The following is a 25,703-nucleotide window of genomic DNA, read 5'->3' on the forward strand; positions in this document are numbered from 1 at the left end:
AATATTTTGTGCTGAGTTGTGTCTGCCTCAACCTTCTGTCTTACTTCATCAGGTCTGCTTATAGCAACTGAGAAAAAAAAGGCAGCAAAGAACATGCAAAGCTCTGAACGTGCAAGGTTTGCTCTGAACAACGGAGTGAGGACAGGCATGTTATGCATCTCATTAGTGTTAAGCAGAAGCAAAGAGTTTTATTTTAAAACAAAAAGACAAAGAGAGTTAGTTGTTTAAAAGCAGGAACAAATCTGTGAGCAAATTTCAATTCAAATTTTTTTCTTGCATTACATTTCTCACAAACCACAGGTGTCTTAATTTGGTGCAGAATGTTTACTGTACCTGTTTTCTTAGCAAATCTGCTTGAGCTTTTTCCTCTTGTGCTTTCTTCTCTTCCATCTTTTTCTTTTTTTCTGCCTCTAACCTAGCCTTTTCTTCAGCTGCCCTCTTTTCCTCTTCTGCCTTAGCCCTCTCTCTCTCCTCGGCTGCTTTCCTCTCCTCTTCTGCCTTGGCCCTCTCCTCAGCTGCTTTCCTCTCTTTTTCTGCCTTTGCCCTCTCCTCAGCTGCTTTCCTCTCCTCTTCTGCCTTAGCACGCTCTCTTTCCTCAGCTGCCCTTTTTTCCTCTTCTGCCTTAGCCCTCTCTCTTTCCTCAGCAGCTCTCTTCTCCTCTTCTGCTTTAGCCCGCTCTCTTTCCTCAGCTGCCCTCTTTTCCTCCTCTGCTTTCTGTTTTTCTTCAGCTGCTTTCTTTTCTTCTTCTGCTTTTAACCTCTCCTTTTCTTCTGCCTCAAGTTTCTCTCTCTCTTTCTCAGCCTCTTCCTTCTCCTTATCTGCAGCATCAGTTATACTCTGCTCCCCTTCCAGCACAGCATTTGTATCATTCTCTGCATTTACAGCTAGAGCTTTTGTTTCTACCACCTCTTCTTTATCTGTGGACTTTTCTACCTGATTTTCCTCTGTGGGTACCTCCTTTGGTTTCTCCTCTTCTGCATCTTTTTCTTCTTTTTTTCCCTCTTCTTCTCCATCTTGCCTCCAATTGTTTCTTTGGTACGATTTGGTAACTGTTTCTGTTTCCTCGACCTCACAGCGTCCTTGGCGTGTTTCAACCTTTTCCTCTTTCCCTGTGGTCTCGTTTTCTTCCACATTGTTTACTTCTCTCCTGCTGGGCACTGACAAGCTCCCATCTGTGATCGTTGGGTCAAATTCCTTTTGACGTTCCAGGGCTTCCTGTAGACGTTTTTGGCGTCTCTCTTCCCGTCTTGCCAGTCTCTCCAACAATGCAGCTTCATCATCTAAACTGCGCTTTGTTTCTTCTTCTGCCACACTACACAAAAGCGACAACTTGTCATTAAAAAAAGTTTTCTAACAATGCGTGCACTTAGCTGTTTCTAGAAAAAAAATAATATCACTGTAAGATCATTCCATGGTTTGAAAACACAGCAGGTTGCCTAATTCAAATTTTAACAAAATGGTTCAGGGAATTAATTTTGACATTTCTACACGTATAGGAATGTGGCATTTCACAATGTCAGAGACTGGAAAGGTTTCCTTCTAGGCAACCTCTGACAGCCGCACCGGCAGTCCCCAGAAATCTAACTGACCTTTCTGACCTGATGCTTGGAACAGATGAAGTATAAACAACCTTGAAAAATTCATCCTCCCACTCTGCACCCTACTGCAGAATACATGATAGATATCATCTATCTTTAACCCACCCCTTCAGCTTGGCCAGAGGCATACATGAGAACTCCTTGTCATGCACAGACTAGATTTTGGAAGATGCTACACAATCGAGATACCTTCTTACTTCAGTGACATTCTCTATGAGAAACTGGTTAATCTCTTTCAGCAGCAAAATCCACAGGCACAATCTATAATGTGATAACCTGGCAGTTTAGGGTGCAGTGCAGCTGTGATCATTTGTTCAGGGACATAAATTTCTTAGAGATCGGAATGAGCACAGATCTTAATTTAAGCTTTGCCATTCAGCACCTATAGCTATCAGGACTGGATCTCACTCTCAGCGCCTGGAGGCTTTTTGACTTCTTCAAAATTCAGCTCTTTAATTCTCCTATATGCATATTTGTTCCTTCTTTCTAGTTGTTTCTGTTCATTTATTTTATTCTCAAAAAAAATTAACCTGTAATCAGGTATGTTACCATTTTCTTACCTCATTTTATTTAACAAAATGCTGCTTGAGCTTAGTATCTATTAGTTTGCTATCACAAGATATATTTCTGGTCTCTTCTATCAGTTGTGTTATAGGTAATAGAAATCTGGATGTATTATTTGTTAGTATGTGAGACTAAACCAACTGGAAGTTATGAGACTGGAAGGCCAACACTGCCATCTCAGTTTGTAAGAAGCAGAGCTAACTCCATCAGCTTTTGATGAGAGCAGAATGTATTGGAGGCATTTTCCTCTTTAAGCTCCAGATGAGTTACCCCATAGATGCCCTGAGGATGCTCTGGGAACGTGTCACACCCTAACCATTTACCTGTTCTGGGCATTAACTTCTGATTTCTCTGTTACATCCCCTGATACATCTCCTTCTTCCTTTTGCCGCAGCCTTTCCTGTCGAGCTCGTCGACGACGTTCTCTGGCAGCTTCTTCATCATCATCATCATTTCTCTGGTAGGACAGCCTGCAACAAAGCAGGAGAGAGAGGGGAATAAAGGGACTGTAGCACGTAGAACTGCATGACTGAAAAAAATCACACAAAAGCAGCTGAATGGAGCACAGCAAGTATGGCTTGCTGTGGATGCTTCATACGGTGTTTAGAAAATAAATTGTTGAGTTTATTTTCTAATTTTCTCATTTCAAGGCTTGGTTTTGTGTTCTTTTTCAGAAACAAAAATGACAAAGTGGCAATAGTGAAGGCAGCAGCCTCACCACACTTTCAGCTTGCTCCTAGAACACATCAAAACCATAAGACCGCAGCCTGATAGCTAAGTAGACATCCTGCTGGACTTCATCCTGATCCTGCCAGGATGCACTCAACAGTTTGAGCAGATTATCACTCAGGGTCCCATAACTAAAATTGGATTAGCTTTTCATTAGACCCCTCTTAACTAAGAGTCATAGAATCTATAACAACATGTTTTAAACTCTGACAATATTCTAAAGCTGAGAGACTAGAAAATGGGGAGACACAAGCATGACAATTCTTAGTGCTCAGTTCTGAATGCCAAACATCTGACACCTACAAAACTTTTGTGAGCCCAGAGCCCTGCCAGGCTAAATCATTCAAGATCTCTGCTGGGATAAAAGGCTATGGCTGAGAACTCATTGTGTTCTTCTAACCCAACAGATGATTACAATTAGTTTCATCCCACTTGAAAAAGAAAGCAAGACATTACAATCCCAATAATCCTATGACCCATTCAAATCTTTGGCAAAGTGCATTATCACTGCGCGAGATAAAGTGAAAGGCCTGCATTCCTGTTATCTTTTAGTGCAATGAAAGTGAAATAGGAAGCTAACATGTGCCAGACCCAATCAGAGCATTCATTTACTTTGCATCTAGAAGAGAGATATGACGGTTAAGACACCCTTAATTATGTAGTTGTTCACTTAAACAGCTCTACAATGCAAATACAGAAAAAATAATTGCTTGCACAGAGCCGAAACAACCACAGTTGCAATTGAAAGAATACTTTAACATTAAAAGTAAATGAAAATATTTTGATTAAGTCATGAATCAGAATCTACAGGTCCAAGCCTCTCCCACTGCCTTGCTGTAGTACTGTTTTTTCTCTCCTCAAAGAAATACAGTTTCTGCAGAGATTCAGTTAGTCTAATCTTGCTTTAAAATGGAAGCCCAACATGGATGAGTTATTTGCCAGACCTTGAACAGCAATTTTATCCAGCACAACTTTCTTTGGCCTTAGAGCGCTGAAGGATTTCAGTTGTTACTTTCATGCTCAACTTCAAGAGCTTGCAACTCTCTCTTTGTGCAAAAGAGCTCCTTTCAAAGAAGGTGAAAACCAGGAGCTGTGAAGGGTTACATTAGTGGAAAGGGGAAGAAAGAGAGAAGAAGAATTAAAAAGAGATGAGGTAGAGAAAGCAAGGGAAAATACTTTCTGTTGCTTATAAGTGATTTCAAAAGGGTTCAATATTTCCTTAAGGTCTTGGACAGAAAAAGAATAAAACTGTACTGGCAAAGTGACCACAGAAGGCCAATTCACTAGAAAGATTTTCTGTCTACAAGAAGCCTATGACCTGTTTAGTGATGAACTGCCAGCATAAAGACACAAGACCCTTGCTTCTAGCCTGTGGCAGCTGGGTAATGGCTGTGACTGAGTCAGTTCCCAGTGCCAGTGGCTCAGAAGCTATCTTTGCAGAGAGACCACAAGAGAATGAAGTGTTTATCCTACTCTATGGACCCACACAGAATCCTCCTAGATAGTGAGGAGAAAAACCATTTTAAAAACCCTCTTTAAAATGCCTTTTTGAAACCACCAGTTCCTCAGAACACTAAGAAAGGAAAGAAAAAAAAAAATACTCTGAACAAACAACGTTCACCAAATGGTACTCATTAAATATGTCAAATGAAAGCAGATATGTATTTCCTGTCCTTGGACACATCACATAGATCACCTGTTAAGAAAGCTGACAATCTCCCTCAATATCCTTGTATATACACTGCCTCATTGTGTAACTGGGTGTTCTCCTGGAGGAGGAGAGCAGAGATAGGGGCTCCATTTTTAAGGATCACAGCATCCAATCCTGTTCATCAGCATGGACACACAAAACATTCTCAATAACATGGAAATAGGGAACAGCCATCACAGACTGACAGTAGAACAAGCTGAAACTGTAGGCCGAGGTCAGCCTTAGCAGGCTCATGAGTATGCCATGAGCAAACTCATAAAGCGATCAATTATGAAGAGACTCAGCAGTCACCTGAACTGCAACTGACTTTCCATGAGAAACTCAGTCAAAGCAAATGGATGATACAAGCTCAACACCTACCACTTCTTCCCGTGAAAAACACAGGTATCTGATGACAGTGCTCCTCCCACTGATCTCTTAGTCTTTGTGCACTGAGGTCATTCACCCTACGCTGGCTGGCACATCGCTCACCTTTCCTTAATTAGCTAACTCCCCTTCTCCCTAGAGTGACAAGCTAATTTCATGAAGAGAGTAAAACACAGGCAGGCATATAAATTCATGTACCCTCCACTATATATTTTAGATCACAAGAAGACTGAGGTTTCCTTTCCTACTGCTACAGCTCTCCCTGACTCCGCATCACAAGTCTTCCCAGACCAAGAGTAAACAAATAACCAAGCATGAAGCCAGGACCTCAGTCTTCTGTATCAAACACATGGAAATCAAATGATCCATGCTGGCCTGTGCACCTTTGGAGAACCGCCTTTTACATGGTCTGACAGTGATAGGACAAGGGTAAGATATGTAAGGGATAAACTGGCAGAGGGGAGAATTAATTTAGATGTTAGCAGGACATTTTTACTCAGAGAGCGGTGAGGCACAGGAACAGGCTATCCAGAAAAGCTGTGGATGCCCCATCTCTGGAAGTGTTTCAAGGCCAGGTTGGATGGGACCCTGGGCAGCCTGGTCTGGTGGGCAGCAGCCCTGCCCACAATAGGGGAGTTGAGATTGTGTGGGCTTTTGAGGTCCTTTCCAGCCCCACCCATTCTATGATTCTATGACTGTGAGGCTGAAACCATTTCATACAATCCAGCTTCTACTAGTTTCCATTTAAAACCACCAATCAGCTCAAACATTATCTGAGGCACTTTGGTTTTAGAGTTTCTTGCCAGCACTACTACATTATTATTATTGTCTGAGTTAGGACAGCACTGAAATTTCCTGATCAAGCTTGAAGGCCTGTTATAGTAGGCATTTATGAAGGTAGGGGAAAATTTGGTCCCTGTTCTAAACAGTGTGTGATACTGATAGAAGAAAAATATAATTATTTGAAACAGCACCTACCCTCAATGAGCCATAAGCTAAACCTGATTAATCTTTCCTATTACAATGCTAATTTAAGAAGGGTTAAACTGTTCAGTTCTAGAAGAGACTGGGAAAAAGAAAACTGTGGATCTGAGCTTTGGGGAAATTTCAAACAGAACAAAAGCCTTAGAGCATAGATTTTTAACTTAAACAGCTCGAGTCTGTCTCATCTTTCTCCCATGACTCACTCAAATGCCAATCATTCTTTGCAATTATCTGCAAAACCACCTTGCATTCATAGAACAAATGACCAGTGTGTTGTTCAATTAGATGTAACTGTGTTTATTTGGCAAGTTCTTTCCCTCACACTTTTGTTACCTGGGAGCAATTATGGTTCACCCTGCATATATGCTACAGATTGATTTTCTCTGTGGTCCATCCCACTAGATAGGATCACTCATCCCAAATCAAACTACTTCACCTCCAAATGAAACTCAACCTCTTTTTATGAACGTCACCCTTCATTACCTAACACCACAGCGCTGACATCTTTGCACTTGTGTGTCTCCTAATTGACAGTAGAGGGAAGATATCAGTAAAATATCTTTGATGACAAATTTCACTGCCAGATTTGGTCTATAGCAGCTGAATTTGTTAGTCTCCTGCACTTTTAGAAAGCCTATCTATTTACCCAGGCTCTTCCTGTAAGTATGGGTGGGGTGAGGATGGGCTCTGTTATAACACACTCTGGAGAGTTCTTTTTATGTCACTGCCAATATTTGGTCAAGTTTTATTTATGATTCCATGTGTTTTTAATTTTTTTATTGTTCATTTAATTTGTGTTATCATAGGCATGCTTCAAAATGCGAACATAAACAACTGATCAATCTTTACGTCCAAAAGACAACAAATGCACATGCTTTCAAGATATTAAATTTCTATCAAGCTTTGCATGTCATAGGTTAGCTGTATTTTGTTCAAGCTGCATCTAAAAATACGGTGAATAGTGGGGGAGAAGTTGTGGGGAAAACCATTTCTTCTAGTAATTTCTCCATAGTCCAAAGAGAGCTGCCAGCATTCTGCTAAGATCTGATCAAGAAGATTCTTTTTTATGATGGAGCAAGCAGAATTTCAATCCAAAATGCTCATGTTTCAGAAAGATGTAGTGAGTGAAAACAGGGGATTATGCTGGAGACATGCATACATGCCACCGCAGTTCTGAGCGCAATGTTGTGTACGAATGCTCTTATTAACACCCATATTTTTCACATATTTCTTAATTAGACATGCACCATTTTTTTCACTTTGAACATCGGAGCAGCAAATGGATAAAATTAACCAATGGATGGAAATTAAACTCAGACAAATTTAAACTGGAAATGAAGCACATGTTTCTAACAGTGAGGTTGATTAAATATACAAGAAATGATGGAATATTCATCTTAAGATGAATGCTTTTTTGGAAGTGATACTGCAGTAAAGTACTAATTCTTGGGCTCATTACAGACACAACTTGGTGAATTTCCATTACCTCTTATGTATCAAAAATCAGGCTAGACGATACTGTGGCTTATGCTGGACTTAAAAATTGTCTTCCACTTACAGAACATACGTGTCTTCTCATTCACTTCACAACTCATCTCTGTCTCACAAATAATTTTACTCTTTTCACCCACGCATTCTCCAGAGCTACGCAGCCAATATTCCTGACTTGGCATGTTACCCACAGAATGTATGCACATGTTCTCTTGGAAAAATAGACTGACACACCTTTCAATGTAGTCCCTTCTCGTTTACATCATTTTCATATTGCCAGCTTCTAGTATCCTTTGTTTTTTTAATAGCTCCAAAAAGTTTAAGGGATTTTTCCCCCCTCTGAGTAACTGTCTTTTCAGTGGGTTAGCAGGATTTTCTTTCCATTGGATCTGGCATCCATATTTTCCTACTATGCCTTTACCAGCCTACTTTATCCTACATAACCCTTGATCTAAAATGTCTAAAACATAACACAACGTGTATTTTAACAACTAAACTATTGTTTCATCTATGCAGAATCTTCAGATGATCTACACTGGTTAAGGATCTGACTGTAAGATTATTGCTTTGTTTGTATGACAGAAGAGCTAAGTATGGGAATGGAACGGGATTCTTCCATGTATTCTTCTTTGTGGTTTCTTTCACTTGGTAATATTTGATACTTAGTTTTGTTCACAGCTAAGGGAAGAAAAGGTGCACATCTCCCTTCAACTAATTTCTCCTTTCAACTAATTTCCCCAGGAGAAAAAAAAAAAAAAAAGAAAGAAAGAAAGAAACATAAAAAGTGATTTGTAAGCCAATAACCACAAGTGAAAATGACTCCAAACTGATGAAAAAATTACCAAGTAGTTCATGCCAAAAGTAACCAGGGAATTTATTTCGCTGCTGAAGATGCCACTGAAGCTTTCAGGACAGATTCTGGCTTCCCGAATTACTGGTTTCTGTTGAAAATGTATGTTTCAGTTCATTTGCAGCCTAGGATTTCCAATGCTCTGTCTCATTTCTTGCTGCCTTCTCTTTATGATAATACTGCTGCTTTGGTTTTAGATTCAGGTCCTAAAACCTGGGCCTTGTAGTTTGAGCCAGTCTGAAATATCACCGCATGGTTCTGCACAAAGGCAGAATGACTCATGCACGCGCCTTTTTTTTTTCCCTCATAGCTGAAAACTGATGATCTGTTTCATAAAGTGAAATGCAAGCAGATTCTCCAACCACATCCAAATAACTCTGCTAAATCGCCTCTGAATACCTCAGCATAAATTGCATGCAGGACCGCTAACATGAAGGGTAAAAACCTTCTGCTACCGAAACAATGTTAAATTTGCTTCCAACACATATTATATTTAGATAAAAGAGCTTGCTGGAAATGTCCTAGGGAAAAGCATGTAATTCTCTCAATATGTGAAGTCTGTAATATTTAGCAGTTTTCCTTCAACCGCGATAGATTTGACATTGACCAGTCAGGAAAATATCCAGTGTATTTAACCCATTTTAATTTAGGAGTTTCACAGAAACAGCAAAAAAAAAAAAAAAAAAAAAAAAAAAAAAGTAACTGGATAGAAAAGTAATTGGCTAACCTCCTTCTAGCTGATAACTATCACTTCTTTATTGCTTTTCTTGACACTTAGTGGAATTCACACAGAAATCTGTCTCTCTGAATATAAAGAAGCGTACAAAACAAGTTTACTTCTTCCAGCTTAAAAATGTGGAAGCTGTGAGTACCACTGTGGTTGATGTGGTATTTGCTGCCACTGTAGCAAATTGCTTGCTGCTTGCTGCCACCACCTCCATTTTCTAGTGCTTTATTGCATATAAAATCCAGTATCACTTGTGCCACATCCTTACCCAGTAATATTTCAGGCATCTCCCTGTTGAAAATAGTGGGCATGTTGCCTAGCTGAGGCATAAGTAAGGAGTGACAGGACTCACCCCAGAACATACAATCCACAATTGCTACAAAGCCAAATCGTAAATTTACTTTCTTGTGGTTTTGGGTCCCTGTATTCAGTAAGGCTTTCAAGGCACTTTTATACCCTCAAATTGCTAGCATACTAAATGTATACAAAATTAAGGACTAACTCCTCCTCTTTTGTATTGAATTGCAAGCAAAGCTTCAACCAATGTGATAGAAAAGTTCACTAAAGACAGAAGGAATTAAAATGAAGAAAGAAATCAAGACTTGCAACTTTTAAAAGATCCCCTACATTCTTTTGTAGGGTATTATGGTCTTTTTAGAAAATATGTAAGTTTTGAGGAATGAAATTTACTTTTTTTTACGGCGCCTTTAAGCAGTGCCTACAATGTGTCATGCTCAAACTACAAAGTTCTGCATTCCTTTCAAGAATCATTTTAATCCCTTCAAAATTCATGTTATCCTCTTCAGTATCTATCAGAGATCTTTAAATGAGGGCAAGGAAAAGAAAAATAGCATATTACTCTAATGTTCCATCACGTTGCCCAACCTACTCACAATCAACTTCCAGCACACTTCCATTCACCACCCATCCTGTCAAAACAAGACATGAAATTTGAAAAGAAATATGTCTTTTTTTCTAAGATGACAAATCTTCTCAAAGAGCAGAATCTCTTTTGGCATTTTTTCCCTGCCAGGTTTTGCAGGGCATAAATAAGAACCAAGGGCCAGGACACTACATTTAGGTAAATCCTGAGGGAAACAAAGTGCATGTTGATGGATATCAGGGACAACACCTACCAATAGCACTGAACCCAACTCAAAAGGAATTATTTCATCCTTCATGGAAATGCAGCTGTGCCTAGGGCAGGTCAGCAAGTACTCTATAGCTGAGACTCTAGAAAGCTAGGACAGGGAGCCAGCTGGGCAGGGAAGATGGAAGCAGGGATCATATAGGGAATATGGCTGTAGGAAGGGGACTGGAATGATATGCCTCCCTGGGCTGGGGAGAGCCAGCCAGCAGCAGTGGGTGACTAGGAGATCCCTGAGGTCTTTTCCAGCTTAATGATTTGATGAGGAGCCTGGGTAACGGAAAGCAGATAAAGCTTGATGGAGAAATACTCAGGGGACTGGGAAGAAGAGGAAGGGAAAAGGAAAGAGATCTGCTAGGAGGTAGCAGGGACAGTGAAAGCACCAAAGCTGAGTGAGTAACTCTGATGTCAAAGTACTGAACCTTTTCCATGGCTTCTTAGCCTATGATGCATAAGGACCTGGAAAGCCAAATTCCACCATGCTTGAGAGAATTGAAATGGTAGGACAGCAAGTCACAGTTACCTAGTTACCTAGTTACCTATATGTTATCTGTTTACTCCCTCATCTTTGCATAATCTGAAATGACTATAAATGATCAGAGATAGCTATTTTTATTGCTCGATTCATCAGAAGTGTGGGTGTTAGCACTAGTCTGTGCTCCATGAAGCATCAAAACTCCTATGTATATTTCCCAGGGGATTCAAGATTGTAACTAACTTACTACTGCTCAGGGTCAAAGAGGTCCCTGAAGATCTCTGCTGTAGCTTTTAGATATGCAGCAAAATCCATGCTGCATGAACACTGCATGAACAAGGTACAAGGCACACGAGGAGCCTGGAAAAGTAATTTTACCAGATAATCACACAGATAATCACAGAATAAGCTTTTTTCCATTCACTCTTCCTGATATAAAATATGCAAGAGGAGGGCACAGCTTTAACGTACCTCAGCAAACTAAATATTGAAACAAACACTTGCAAACGGAAAAGAAGCTGAAATGCAAGAGAAAGACTTGCACTGAAACAGAACAGACTGTGAAGCTGTATACTAACTGGAATAAACCACTTTAGGGGGGATACAGCATTGCAAATACGTTCATCGCTACAGCATATGGCAAACAGGGAAAAAAAATAATTAAAATCAGATGTCTTTAAGTTTTCTAGTACTGATTCCCTATACTCACAATCCATGGATGCTGTGCAGGTGCAGATTAGGTTTCAAGGGAAATTCATGACTGTTCACTTTTAACGTGGACAAGCATCTATCTCTTTCTCAGATACTTAAGAAACCTACTGTCAACAACTTAGGTGATTAGGAGACATTTTCTGTGAGACAGAGGAGGAATTATGAGCGCAGATCCTGTCATTTGCTAACAAGATTAGGGCTAGATACATTCCATGCATCTCTCTGAACGTTAATCCTGATCTGTCTTTCACCTTCATGAAAGGTAAAAAAAAAAGAACAAAACCCTTCCATAAAACAGGCCTGTACAGATATGTAAGGTCACGTACAGCACTTTGAACAGCACATTAATGTCACAATGATTTGCAGACATCGTATACCAGCCTTGCGCAATTTAGACAGCTGGAAATTTGACATGTATCCATTGCAACTATACACGCATAAACACTATAAAATATCCTGGCTTTATTCTTTCAATTAGCATTCCCTTAGATGTGCCTGTTTCCCCTTGCACTGCTCCACTGTGATCCTTATTCCAGGAAAGTTTACTTACAAGAAACAAGCAAACAATTCATTGTAAAACATTAGAGAAAGTCTGTGTAAAGCTGAAGTCGTGACAGGTGGCCATCCACACTGGAAATATAAACATAGAAGCCACAGTGCTTCAAAAAGGGTAAACAAACAAACAAGCAAACAAGTTAAAAACAAAAACAGATCAACAACAAAAAAACAAACGAACACCTCCTCATGGAACTCTATAGCTCAACAAAAACCTCTCCCATTAAAAATACTCACTAACAAATCATTTATGCATTATGAGTTATTCATAGGAAATATCCCGATTAAAAAAAATTGGGAAACAAGAAAATAACAATTTTCTTGTCCTGACTGTGCTTGTGGTCTATAGACTTCCAATGGAATACATGCAGATGTTCAAGGCACATGGGTGCAAATAGCTCACATAAATTACCCTACAAAGATACCATACAAGTACAAGAGTCTTTTTCCACAGTATATAGCATGCTCACAAATCACAGCAACTATTAAGGTACGCATTTATTTTTCAGTCTGGAACGGCAGTTCCATATACAGATCCAGGCTGTAATAGCGACTGCAAAATGCTTCACGCTGAAATATCCCCACACAGATAAGTTCTGCAGGAACATGGGGGAGCTGAGTGGTACTGCCAGTTACACAGCAAGTTACTGATCAAGTCCTGTTTGCTATTTAACAGGATTTCCACGACCAAACAGCTGTTCTTTGCCCCAGTCAGTCTTCTTTGCTTTGTGTTCATCAGATATAAAACCTGTCCCTGAGATTCCAGTCCCCGTCCCAACTCTAGTTCGTCCATTAGACACCAACCTTCACACTCCTCCACCACTGACTGGCACTGGTTTGCAGGAGAGGTTAAGCAGCACCTGCCAGGCCTTTACCTATGGGTGCTGGGATGCTTCCACAGAATCATTTCATGTTATGATATCCTTTGCCACAACATTCTGTAATCAAAGTGCCAGTCCCAAAAGTATCAATTTGATGTCATGCAATTCTTTTAGCTGCTTCTCATTATTTTGCTAAAAGAAATTCCAGGTGAGCCCAGGGAAGAGGATTGCAAAGGGCTGCTGTGGCAAGAAAGTGAGAAGACTTCAAGTAAAGCCAATCTAGTTCCAAAGATGAGAGAACAAGAGAAATTAAGTTTTCATCACCAAGAAGGTTTTTTTGGAGACTAAATTGACATTTTTAAGGAAAGAATAATTGAAAAATTCATCATTAAATACACAAAAATAATGTTTGAGCCAAGGCTTCTGGGATAATCCTTTACATTCCGGGAGTGAACACAAACTGATACCTATTTTCCTTTCCTCATCATATTAGCACTTGGCATTCACCAAATTCTTTCCATTAAAAGGTTCCAACATACTTTACAAATGTTAATTAATCCTCACAACCCCTTTTGACTGCTGCATGCTGGTTATTATTAGTACGATAAAGCTGGTTTATGAAATGGAAAAATAGGGACATACATAGACAAGTGTACTTGTTTCAGTCTCAATCCCATAGCAGGTAAGATTTGTGCATTGACTGCAATACCTCAGTCCTCGTCCAAACCCTGCAGAAGTTATCGGGAGCCTTTCTAGCAGCTTCCAAAGGCCATTGCTACAGGTAGGCCTACCTCTTCCTCCCAGGCCCATTACTGACAGCTACGTCTTGCCAACTTCCATCGCTGCACCCAGAAGTGTGTGAAAGCCACAGGCAGAACTGATTATCCTGGGACAATTTTTGCTGGCATACAGAACAAAGAAACATCCTCCCCTGAGCTCCCGCTGAGCAAGTGGCAGCCTGTCCCTTCTCTGTGCAGTGCTTTCAGTTTCCAGGCACATCCAAATCAGTAGTTTCCTTTTTAAAATAGATTTGCCTGGTGAAAAATGGGAAAGGAAGCCCAGAACGCTTCTTTACCTAAGGGAAACTTGCAGCCATGCCACTGCAAAAGAGCTTCAGGCTTCATGCATGGGACAGTGTGCCTCCGCACAGCCTGACAGCCCCTTGAACCACCAAGCTGTGAACTAAGATACACTTCAGAGCCTGCAAATATGGAAAATGGGGTGCAGATCACCTGCCTACCACTGAGTTTCCTGCCAATCCTTTTTGCTTCTCACTCTTCAAGTGGTACAAAAAGCCAGCTTGTTGAGTTGGAATTCCCAGAAGGTGATTAGGGAGAAAACACCTGCCCTAACCCTAGAGATTTTAGTTATGCAGAAACTCTTAAGACATCACATGAGAAAGGTTCTGTGCACAGTAGCTCTCACTACACCATCTCCAGTGCCACACAATAGATGGAACTGACCTGAATGTGAGCCAGGGTCATCAACAGCAACCCTTACCAAACTACCTCTTGGTTCAAGGGCAACATTTTCTGTCGAACCACAAGAGGGAAGAGCATTTTAGGGAGTCACTGGAGCTCCTAGTGGAAGGGTATTCACACAACATAAGGAGCCTTCAGAATAATACCACCAGAGAACAGGCCTTAAGCTTGACTCAGATGTGCTGTGATTCATCCTAGTATCTCCTTCCCAGCAGTCTGTAGTAGCTATTCATGCATGTACATCAAGCTAACTGCAAGTGAGATGCAATCCGCTTTATCCTTCCCTGAAAGTCCTTACTGAATTTCAGTTATGTGTCCTGAAAGGCACTGGAAGGAGCCAAGGAAACAAGCGCTGGATAGCAAGTCTATGTTTAATACTCTTTTGTGAGAATAAAACATATGATTAATGAGGATATAGCAGTATAAACTGGAGAATATTTGGCACCAGAATTGGGACAAGAATAAGAAAAATTGAATTGCTGCTCTCAGAGCATGATCTAACCTGTTGCGATAACTCAGTTCATTGAGATTACTGAATAAATAAAAATGAGATGTTTAAACCCACTTGTGCATCAGTTCCCATTTGACTACAGCAGCGTTCAGTGAAAAAAATCATCCATTCTGGAGATTCAGAAGTTGGCATGATGGATATTACCTACACCAATAAGGTATTATAAGACCAATCAGTCTAATACAAACATAGGCATAAAACTAGACACAAACATCGGCATTTGTCTGCCAGTTGGACAAATCTCGGGTGTATTTATGGTTGCTTCTGCCATCTTAAAACAAATCTGAAACAGAACTATTGTCATTGTTAGTGTATAGCTATGAATGTATACCAATAATTTTTCCAGACCTTCGCCAATAGTTAGATCAAAATATTCCCACAAAATTGCCAAATATTTAGGAATTTCAAGGGCAGCCCCAATACCTACTTTTGTACTTTAGAGAGAAAACTCCCAAAGGGTCTTCTCCTCCGTTTCAGCTCCCCAGAAGCTTTTCCAGTTCCTTTTCCAATTTCTTCGCACATTCCAAGCAGATTGTGTCACTTCGCACCTAATGGCACTTTAAAGGGTGTCTCCATCTTCTTCCTCCACACCTGTGAGCCCTGCCTTAAATTCTCCCGAGCCTGAACATCCCAACCTCATACCCTTGCAGCACTATCAGCTTTGGATGATACTCAAAAAAAAATGGAAAAATGCCAAGAGGTGACCTGCAGAGGGAAAGCAAAAGGAGTTGCCAAGCTTTGCTCCAAATACTGATGATAAGATGTGTGGAAGAGCACAAAACTGCATGAAGGAAGCTGGGCATTTTAAAGTATTTCTCTACTGTGAGGGTGGCCAAACACTGGAATAGGCTTCCTAGAAAAGTGGTTCATGTTCCATGCGTTTCATACTCAAGAGGCATTTAGACAATGTCTTTAATAACATGCTTTAACTTGAAGAGGTCAGGCATTTGGACTAGATGATCTTTGAAGGTCCATTCCAAATGAGCTACTCTATTTTATTCTTTTCAGGACTCAAGATCACACTGAACTTGTCATGCATCTTGAGAAGTGCTGGAAAGAACCAAAAGCTAGGCATTAAACAACAAAATCTCTGCTTGCTCTAGTGTCTTCAAGAACACAATCATATCCTTTCTGGGCTGAGAAAACAGATTGGTAGTATTTCCAGAGCAGAACTGCACAAGCAACAAGAAGCATACACAGAACAGAAACAAGCACTGTTTTATGCATTCAGAGCATTCATCCTTCTCATTCAAGGACTACAAGCATGTAGCTAGATGGGATATAATAAAGCTGGACTTTGTCTCTCACCTGATCACTCCTTAGGGTGTTGGGTGAGGCTAAAAGGGAAGAATCCAAGAAATCAAGCAAGGAATTAACCCGATGGCTATCTCTAAATGACAAAGAATCAAATGAAGCTATCAGATATGCAAAAAAAGAAATATTTGTCAACTGAATGGGCTTCGTATTATTGCTAATGCATATGCTGTCAGTGGAAAGATTTCGTGACAATATTGATAAGGACTGGCAAGAGAATCAAGATAGCATTACTACAGTAGCTTTTTAGCAAGTTAACAAGTCTTGTGGAAAAGTTGCGTTTGCAGAGAACTTCCAAGCTATGTTACTGTAGGCTTTAAGGTAAATCATAGAGAAACAAAAAGAAAAACACTTCTCGGCCTTAATCTTTCTAACTAAAGTAAAAGCTTAGCTGACTTTGGAAACAGATGTTACCTCTGTTAATTAGGCTTTGAGGCTTTTCAAAACCCTAGGAAATAAAACTGCTGACATGTTATGTTTGACCACTCCTGTTCCAGGAGGAGACAGATGACTAAGGCCAAGATGCACCTCTCCATCATACACACCCAGAATCCATGCCAGTCATTTCCTTTCTTGGGAAGCACGATCCTAAAAATTTCCTGCTTTACAGAGGAAAAATGCTGTAGCAGAAAATGTGTGAGGCTATTCCTTGAGAGTAATTTAAGAATGGGGCACATTTTATTCAGGTTTTGCAAAACATCATGTCATACAGTAGAAAGAGTGCTGAAAGGTAAGAATTAAAGAGAAAGGGAAAGGAAACACATGGCAAAGGACAGGCGACTGTAGATCCTGTGAGCTGGAAAGCCAGAGACCACTTGAATATGAACAAAATTTACAAAGGTTCTCTTATGGCCATTTCAGCGTATGGTGATGGTCTGAGTCATTTGGAGATACTTAAACCTACAGAACTGTACCTTGTGAGGCTCATCCATCCCACAGTCCTACTGCTCAGTTACAAACTTCTTGACTCCCCGCCTCAATTACACAAAAAAAGATGTAGTAAGGATGGTTCCAGGACACCAAAATATACATATGTGTGTGTGTGTGTGTGTGTGTGTGTGTGTGTGTGTGATGCTAGAAAGTACATCTTTAATTATAGTGAAGCAAATCCAGCACTGAATGTACTGCAGATGGAATTTGGCAAGCCAATAATCTCTTGTTCAGAAACATGTAATATATTTTTTATGATTAAAAAACTTGCAGGCAATTTGGCTATGACAAGACAAATGGAAGCCAAGATCTCACATCCTGTAGTGACAGTTGTGCTGGTCCCAGGGATACATCTCTAGAACAGATCTCCACATTTCTTAGAGTACCCAGGAAGGAAGTGCACACAAACTGCTTCTGCAAGAGTGACTTGCTCAAATTTTCAAAATGGACAGCAAAGATGTCAGGAGACGTTTTCTTACGCATAATTGGAATCCTTTTTTTGTTTGTTGTGCAATACAGCAACTATTACATGGAGGTTCCACACCAGGACTGAGTCTCCTGAACAAAAATAGAAAGCAGAGCAAAAGTGATCTGAAAGAGACTCAGAGTTCAGAATCTAAACTGCTTAGGCAGAATTAATCTTTACAGGTTAGCATGCTAAGTTTTCCTAGAGTCATTTTTTTTTCCCCCATGAGAATCTAAGTATTTCTCAGTAATGCTTAGCCAACATACAGGAAAATATGGATGCTAATTAAAAAGAAAAAAGATGGCAGCAAAATCAACCAAATCCCTGATCTTCAAAAGAGATTCTGACTGAGGAGGAAGGGTCTGAGCACAAATAGATATCAGACAAAATTACATATATGTACACCCAAAAATGAAATGGTTGTGCAACAACCTTTTGGGCATGACCTACTTCTAACAGCATATCTGCACATTTTGTTTAACATGATCTGTTTCATCCAATCCCTGCTACAAACGCTGTTTACTTTTCTGCGTTATTATCATTAAAGTTATCTTTCACATGTTTTGCCTACAGTGAATAACTTCAGCAATAACAGGAAATGTATTCTCAAATTATTATGTTGAGAGAAAAAAAAAATAGGAAAAAATGTTTCACAAAGGGTAGCATCAAACTCATAATACTCTGATAAAAATAAATGAGTGACAGAAATCTGGAGAGTTAGTTAGTAGGTAAATCTTTATTCCTCCTGTAGTCCAGGAGCCACGCAAGGGTCACCATGTAGGAAGGGACAGCCACTTTGCATCAGTTTTGGCTTCCTGATGCAGTAGAGTGAATTCCAGCATAGTCAGCACTTGGCTTTCATTTACCAAGAGACACAGAGAGACTGAGGAAGGAAAGAATTTCAATACCAGCTTCTGTCCTTGCTTGCAGCTTTGCTCAATGTAACTCAGCTGAAAACCTGAGGAGTTCTATTGAGTTCAGATCTGTGCTGAAGCCTCTATTTAAGCCTGAGATGCATTGCTTATCCCTGGAATTTAATGTGAGCCTTCAAAGAAGTTTGAAAGAAAAACAGCAGAGCAATTGAAAGTGTCAACAAACTCTTGTAATTTTTACTGTCCTCCAATGATGGATGTCTGAGAAGTGGGAAGCTGGATTTTAACACCTTCGACCAAAGTGTGTTTTTTTAACAACTTCATAAACCATTTAGATGCTTCAGATGTATAACAAACTCCATAGAAACCTATACTTCACCATGCCTGCATCTTGCTCAGAGGTGACTATGGTATGTTATGTTGTCAGGCTTGCAAAAGCTTATCACTAGCACCTCCAGTTTGTGTGTCACAGAGAGATTTTACAGCACGACTGTGTGAAAAGAAGAAGGAAGAGGGAAGGGGGGAAGCCCTCTCTGACTGTCTGCTCTGCAAAGGATTTGAGCTGCAGAAAAGAGGAACCATGTCAGCAAATGCCAAACCAATGCAGTACCTGCCAAACCGCACCTTATCCTTCTCAATCAGCAAAAAAATTATCCGCTGCCTGATTTCTCTTACCTCACCAATAAAGAGCTAGTTTTTTTCCCTTATTAGGACATTCTCCATGCCATAAAATTCTGGCTCTAATGAGTGGCTTTAACAATATATGCTGCACATCAGCACAAAAAGAAAGCAACTAATAAAAATGAAACACAGGAGGAGAATAAAAGGGCTGAGTCCTAAATTAAAAGAGACGACATCAGCTTAGTTTGGGCTCCAAAATTTGATCATAGATTTTATAAAAAAAGAGAATTAAAATTGGAAAGGATAAATGCATGAAGGCTAACATTATACAGACATGTAATTATAATCTTGGCCCTGCAGCGACTTATACATGTAAGCAGCCTTACTGAAGTCAGAGAAAACTCTTTATAAACTTCAACGCTTACAAAGCTCAAAGCAATTCAACCGTTAGAAAATTACAATATTAAGAGAAAGGAAGTTTTTGCATTTTCTTTAACAAAATAAAATCAAAAGGAGTGAAAAGTTACAAAATTTTAGCTGAGTATTATTCAGCTTGAGGTATTTTGCTTGATTGGATATTTCACTGTAAGAGTCTGTATCATCTAGTTTACTGTATCTATTCCCTAGTGCATTTATTGCACTACTCACATTGGAAAGAAGGGCAGAAAGAGCCTGAAATAATCAGTGCATACTTTCTCCCTGGTCTTTCTGGACCTTCTTGTTTTGTTCCAAATGTGAAAAGGGTGGAGGAAGAGGCATGGGTCTGCACGTTCTGCATGGAAGGAAGCAGGGGTAGGAAGCAGCAAGATGAATGTCTGCTGTCCCCCATCCCACACTGGCACACCTATCTCAACACGATGGCTGTGGAGAAGCTATGTGGATTTAAGACCTACACTAGCACTGAATTCTCTAGTTTTACTGAAGCAGAAAAGAAAAAAAGAAAGAAAAAAAACAACCCTTGTCAGAGCAAAGCAATATGGAAAATGTTCAGGTTCGTTTTATTTTAATTCAGTCTAAAAGAAGGTAGCAAATCTTTCATTTATTTTTTCTTCCAAATGTAGGTTGGTTAGGTCAGTTTGTAATTGAAAGATAAGAATCTTTTCTTCCAAAAACTTGCAAAGAGGCAACTCAATAATTTGCACTTTGGAAAGTGACAAAAGTGTAATTTTTAATAAAAAATATATTTCCTCTTGGTTCCATTTAGATAAAGCGAGTCTGGGAACCTGATCCATTCCCAACCAGTTCTGCTCTGCTTGGTACTCTCCACATTTTTCTTGGTTTTGCTAAATTTAGTGTGCATGAAAAACAACTCTCATAGCACATCTCAGGCACTTAGATTTCCAGAGAGCAGCATCAAGTCAAGTCTGACACCTCTCAGCACTGTCCTGGCTTAAATCTTGAGCTCAATCTCAGATAAGTGCCTAAAACACCACATAGATTAATCCAAATCCACACACTAGTCCCCCAATGCCTTTCTTGTGCTGGAGAAAGCACCGCCAAAATCAAGAGTTTTCTGACCTAACTGTCCTTTCTCTGTCCTAACGTTTCCTCTGCTGTAAAGGATAATGTCATTCAGAAATGTTTCAGCTGTTGTTGAAATTTTCTTCTGACACTCTGTGAGGAAAGTTCCTAAATCCATCAACAAGACCTTAGAACGGACATTCAGCCTTCAGCAGCCAATGTCCCTGATTATGTGTAAACCACACACTGAAGTCTAGGTATCTCACTTTGGCAGTGACAATTAATGCTCTGTATACAAACACTGTTGTTACCAGAGCATTTAACATAAATATGGTGCAGGCAAATAAATGTATTTGCATCAAAAGCACTCACCTGTTATTCTACATGTTTTGAATTCATTCTTAAGCATCAGGCACTGGTATGCAACCTGGATATAAATAATCTGTACAGCTTCAAAATGAACAGGATGGTGTAGAGGGATGAGCCACATTCAGAGACAAACTTCTGTTCTCAGTTTTTAAGATGGAGATGAAGAGGCTTTGCTACAGGCTAGCATTTTAGTACATCTGGTGTTTAGCCACATGATGCCCATCTTCTTTTTCCTCAGTAATATTTAAAAAGGCTTTAAAAAATTAAGGACTGTGGTTATTTCCCCACTAAGGAACAGAAATGAGATGCAAAACCAGAAAAGATCAGGAAGAAAGAGAAAGATGGCTCTGAGTGAAAATGAACAGCACCAGTTTTCAGAGCAGAACTCGCCAACTTCCTCAACCCTTCTCTTCTCCTTAAAAATAAAGTCAACTAGTCAACTATCTTTCCTCTCCATCTAGCCCAGAAACAGAAAAAAAAAATGGGAATTACATATTTGAACATAGAATATGAGGAACCAATCAGAAAATGCTGTGAAGGTCAACTTCCCAACTGTCAACAAAAACAATCTGTGAAGTTTAGACAAAAGTTACACTGGTTGGAAGAAAGCATTCGACCTGTTGGCAAAGAATACTTCTGCTTTCTTTAGAAACTTGCACAGCAAGTACTTATTTTAGTGTCCAGTAAAGATAGCCAAGTCAATTCCTATACATTCACTTAGTCTTTATATTTTCATGCCAACCTGAATGATTTCTTGGCTACTGATGAGAGCTTCTGCTTTTAATTTCCAGTGTATCAAATGTTAACAGGATTATAATCAACTATTTAGCAATTACAGGATTTTCTACAAGCACACCAAGAGTGTAGAAAGTACCTTTGAATGATGCAGCTGAAACTATCACATAGAGGGGCCATTACCGGACATTTGCAAGAAGTTAGTTAGAAAACCTACTGTGCCTCATTCACAGCAGTATAATAACAGCCTCCTGCCTTTCCCTAGAGAGTCTCCAGGGAGTTAACTTATAAGAAATTTTACATTTCTTTTCTTTTGCATTGCAATCTCCTGAGAAGGCATGAGCACTTGGAATGATTACATTATGCCTCCACCTGGGAAGGGCAGTATTTCATCATGTATTTCACTGAGCTATGCTTTGAAGAAGCCTTTTTGGGTAATGTTAAAGGTGTCTTCCCCACTTCTGGCCTGAGGTCATGGGCATACTTATTAAAAGGGAATAAATTAGTTTCCAAATTTTGGCCACGCATTTCATTTCTTTTGAAAGCCCTCTCCCCAAACGAGATTTGCTGTTCTTCTTCAGATATGCTACTGGAAGTCTTGACAAAAGAAACTCCATGCCTGGTTGTCAGGTGTCTGCTCTTGTTTAGAAGCCACTACAGGATACAAGTCTCCCAAGACACAAGGTATAGTAGCTAGTCACGTTTAATGAGAAAAAGACTGAATTGTCTTCAGATATAATTTCACTGACTTCAGTGAATTCACTTCACAGAACATAATTGCGGGTGATAAAGCAGGCTCACATTGAGACATTCCTCCCAGCATTTGCTTCAGAGACATGCAAGGCACAGAGCCAGCTCATTGCTGGTTCCCTCTCTCACCCATGGGAAGAATGGAGAAGAATCTCCTCAGCAAGGATATCCAAATACTCTTGTTGTTTGTTGTTATTGCAGTGGTTTTAAAGCAAAACAGCCAGACCCTGACTGATTTAGCTAATCTGACTGCAAAATAGGCCAGTGGAAAGGGTCTGAAGGTTATCTCAGAGAATCCAGTTCCTCACATCAGATACCAAGAGTTCTGGCTTCCATCAGCCATACCAGCCTCACAATGCCAAAATCATTCCTTTGCTTCACCCTCATGTACATGGTGGTGGAAACAGATCTCTGCCTGGGCAACTCTCTGCACCCATTTAGCAGTATAGGAGGGCTGGCTGCTGCAGCCTGTGGCTGTGTTCCACTATGGACCAACAAAAAACAAATTTATTTGACATGCTCTTAAGCTAAATTGTTATTTATTACTCTGACATCATAACAAAGGAGTTCAGATTCCTGGAAGGGACTTCTTCGGGGGGGGGGGGTTAGGGGGGAAAGGGGCTGAGTTTCAGAAATCTCTGAGCTCTCTCCAATAGCACAAGATTTGATGTTGGAATCCCCAAAAAGTAGCACCCAGAAATCTCAGTCAGTTTTGAAAACTACTCCCCAGTGTTAAACAACAGCACTGTACAAATCAAGGTATCTTGTAAAGATAGTAGTGCCCTGTTTCCCTCTCAACAACAGAGGGAGCAGACAAACAAAACAGCACAACAAGACCCAAATAAACTAGATAATTTATTTGGTAACATCGCACAGGCTAATTGATTTTTGTCTCTTGCTTCCCTCCCACATTCAGGAATGAATGTGCTATGAGGACATTATTTACTCGGTGAATTAAGCAATCTGAGTTACGAGAAAGTTTTCACACAAGCTACAAAACTTCTGTAAATTTCCCATTAAGCAATTCCAATTAGCAACCAGTCTTTCCAACCCATTCTTCTGCCACTGAATAAAGCAATTTAAATTCTGCAGCTGAGATAAAAAACGATGCACATATGCAAAGCCTTTTCTTTCAGACCACAAAGCAAAAAGAGTAGCGAAAGAACCCAGTCTACATCAAACACTTACTCCCCGGTTCAACCAACTTCCAGCTTTTACATGCCTTTGCCATCACCATTGTCCAGCATTTCTTACGCAACTCTAAAAAGCTAAATCCATACAGATAGCAAAATAAATTGACAACTCACTTGGAAAGACTTGACAAGTTCTGCCTGCAGTATGATCTGCTGATCATGTCTGTAGCGAATGAATCAGTGCAAACTGCTGCCAGCTCCAGGGAGAAAATGGACAGATGATCAGGGCGTGGAATGAGATAATAAAAATGCCATTATCCTTTCAGGCATGCGAGACTCATTGGATGCTCTTTCCACCCCACAGGTTAACCATTTGGCCGGTCCTGCCGCTCCTGTAATGACACTCTCTATTTGCCTATTGTGAGGCTCATTATCTATCCTGTATCCTCCTCCCCTTCCTCACCCCCCTCTGCTCCAAGATCATATGATTATTAGCTTTTGTGCTGTATTCTCTCTAATAGATGCTCTTTGGCTGAACGTCCAGTTACAGAAATTCCGGCAGATTTCTCAGCTGCTCAACTTGATCGACCAGTGCATGCTCCCCATCCAACTTTCACACACACAAAAAAAGTGCTTCTGTTTCAGTAAGTCAGTCCAAGCATGGAGCAGCCTGAGAGCTGCGCAGAGCTGCCTTCACAAGTATTTGCTTGTAGGGAAACTGCATTCCAGCCTGAGGAGAAATGATGAGGGGAGAGGACCCGAATATAAAACAATGGTCCAGGAAACAGTCCTCCCTTTTCAATCATAAATCATTGCTCGAACATATTGCAGGCAGTTGCATCCAGTCTGACTTGTGAAAGGTCACACTGGATAAGGTAGCTCAAAAGACAAGAGGGTGACTGCCAAGCAGGAACAAATCCAGGGAAGTGGGAAGTAGCTGCAAGCTCAACGGCAGTTAGGATAAAACCATCTCGACTTTAGCAATGGGATTAAAAACAGGTCTGGAGCCAAATCAATCGTAACAGACTCTCCTCATTGTTCTTCCATCTAATCCAGGGAATGAAGCAGAAAACAGAAATGCAAACAGAGTAATTTAAATGGAGGCACCGTCAGTTCCCGTGATTTCACATGCTTGGCTCTCATACCTCTTCAAGCCCTCATATTGCGAGTAAACTGAAACAGCTTACTGTGCAGTCCCACAGCCATTCCACCCCAGGCTGTGATCTCGTTAAACCTCATAAATTACAGGGGTGGGTGTGGATGGATTAATTCTCCAAAGGGAAATCTGTCCTGTAAGCTTGCCCTTCTGTTGGAGAGAGTGAGCGGGCTCAGTAGGTGGCACTCTTCTCTTGGAGTGAGCTGAGGCAGCTCTCTTCCAGAGTCTATGGAGGATGGAAGGTTTCTGTGCAAGAAACCTACAGCTGCACTTGGCACAGGGCACTGATGCTCAAATACTGCAGCCAATTTATTTTTAGTTTTTTTTTTCTCTTTTTCCAAAAAAAACACCCCAAAAAACAAAAAAACTTCTCTGCAATTTCCCAGCAATTACTTCTGTTGAAAAAAGGAAGTTTTGTGCTTCACAAATAAGCGAAGGATTCTCGTGCAAAGGCTCAGCTTTTTCCACACACTTTAGGAACAGGTTTGCACTACTCCAAGAAACAGCTATATTTTCATGTGCACTATCCGAAGACTCAGATCCTTGTTCTAGAGTATGTTTAAAAATAAAGTTTGCTTTATCTGTCTTTCAGTGTATAAAACCCAGAGGAACTCTGGGCAGAAGCAAGAAAAGGCATACACTACTGAATGAAAATGGAGAAAAATATGAATTTTATTTCTGTAATGGTGAAGAGATCTGCAAACGAGATTACAGCAGGCAGTCCTTCTCCAATTCTTTTACCTTATCCATAAGCGAAGTAGGGCATGTAAGGCAATGTAAAAGTGTACAGTTCTTGTAAGATGCTGGTGAGAAGGGATTCTCCTGAGAAGACTCCTGGAAAAGGCATTTCATGATTGGGGAATTACAGAAGCAAAATTCTTCCCTCTGGAAGTTCATTAGTTAAACAGAGATTGTATCACTGTTCTGCAAAAATATACATTTTAATCAGATGCCAGATCCAAGAGATGATATTTATAAAGCTGCAGATTGGGCTCCAAAGCAGCCCTACAGATTTCTACTAGAGGTTTGTATTTACAGATCTATTTAACATGTCATGGAAACAGATTTTTTATTTATTTTTTAGTGGGTTCTAAACACTTTCCAATCCATTCTGCATTACTGGGGTTATTGCACATGGCTCACAAACAAAACAGCTTCCACATGGGATAGAAATA

At 40.2% G+C, this 25,703-nt stretch overlaps 1 protein-coding gene across 29 annotated transcripts in view; it reads right to left on the reverse strand.

The window, feature by feature from the left end:
• CALD1 (caldesmon 1) overlaps window positions 1-25,703 on the reverse strand; it is a 244,822-nt gene that overhangs the window by 26,865 nt on the left and 192,254 nt on the right. For 9 of the 29 annotated variants that reach the window (XM_085520248.1, XM_085520275.1, XM_085520256.1 and 6 more), the window contains 2 exons: window positions 2,486-2,632; window positions 934-1,312 (listed from right to left, as the gene is read on the reverse strand). In XM_085520248.1, coding sequence (XP_085376374.1) covers window positions 934-1,312; window positions 2,486-2,632 — 526 coding nt within the window. Of the gene's footprint in view, window positions 1-333; window positions 1,313-2,485; window positions 2,633-23,546; window positions 23,781-25,703 lie in introns of those variants that run through there. The other 20 variants (XM_085520200.1, XM_015864723.3, XM_015864733.3 and 17 more) reach the window with 5 other exon arrangements.

Source organism: Coturnix japonica, chromosome 1 (genome assembly GCF_054131305.1).
Source record: "Coturnix japonica strain WE chromosome 1, WE-NBRP24, whole genome shotgun sequence".
Taxonomy (NCBI): Eukaryota; Metazoa; Chordata; class Aves; order Galliformes; family Phasianidae; genus Coturnix; species Coturnix japonica.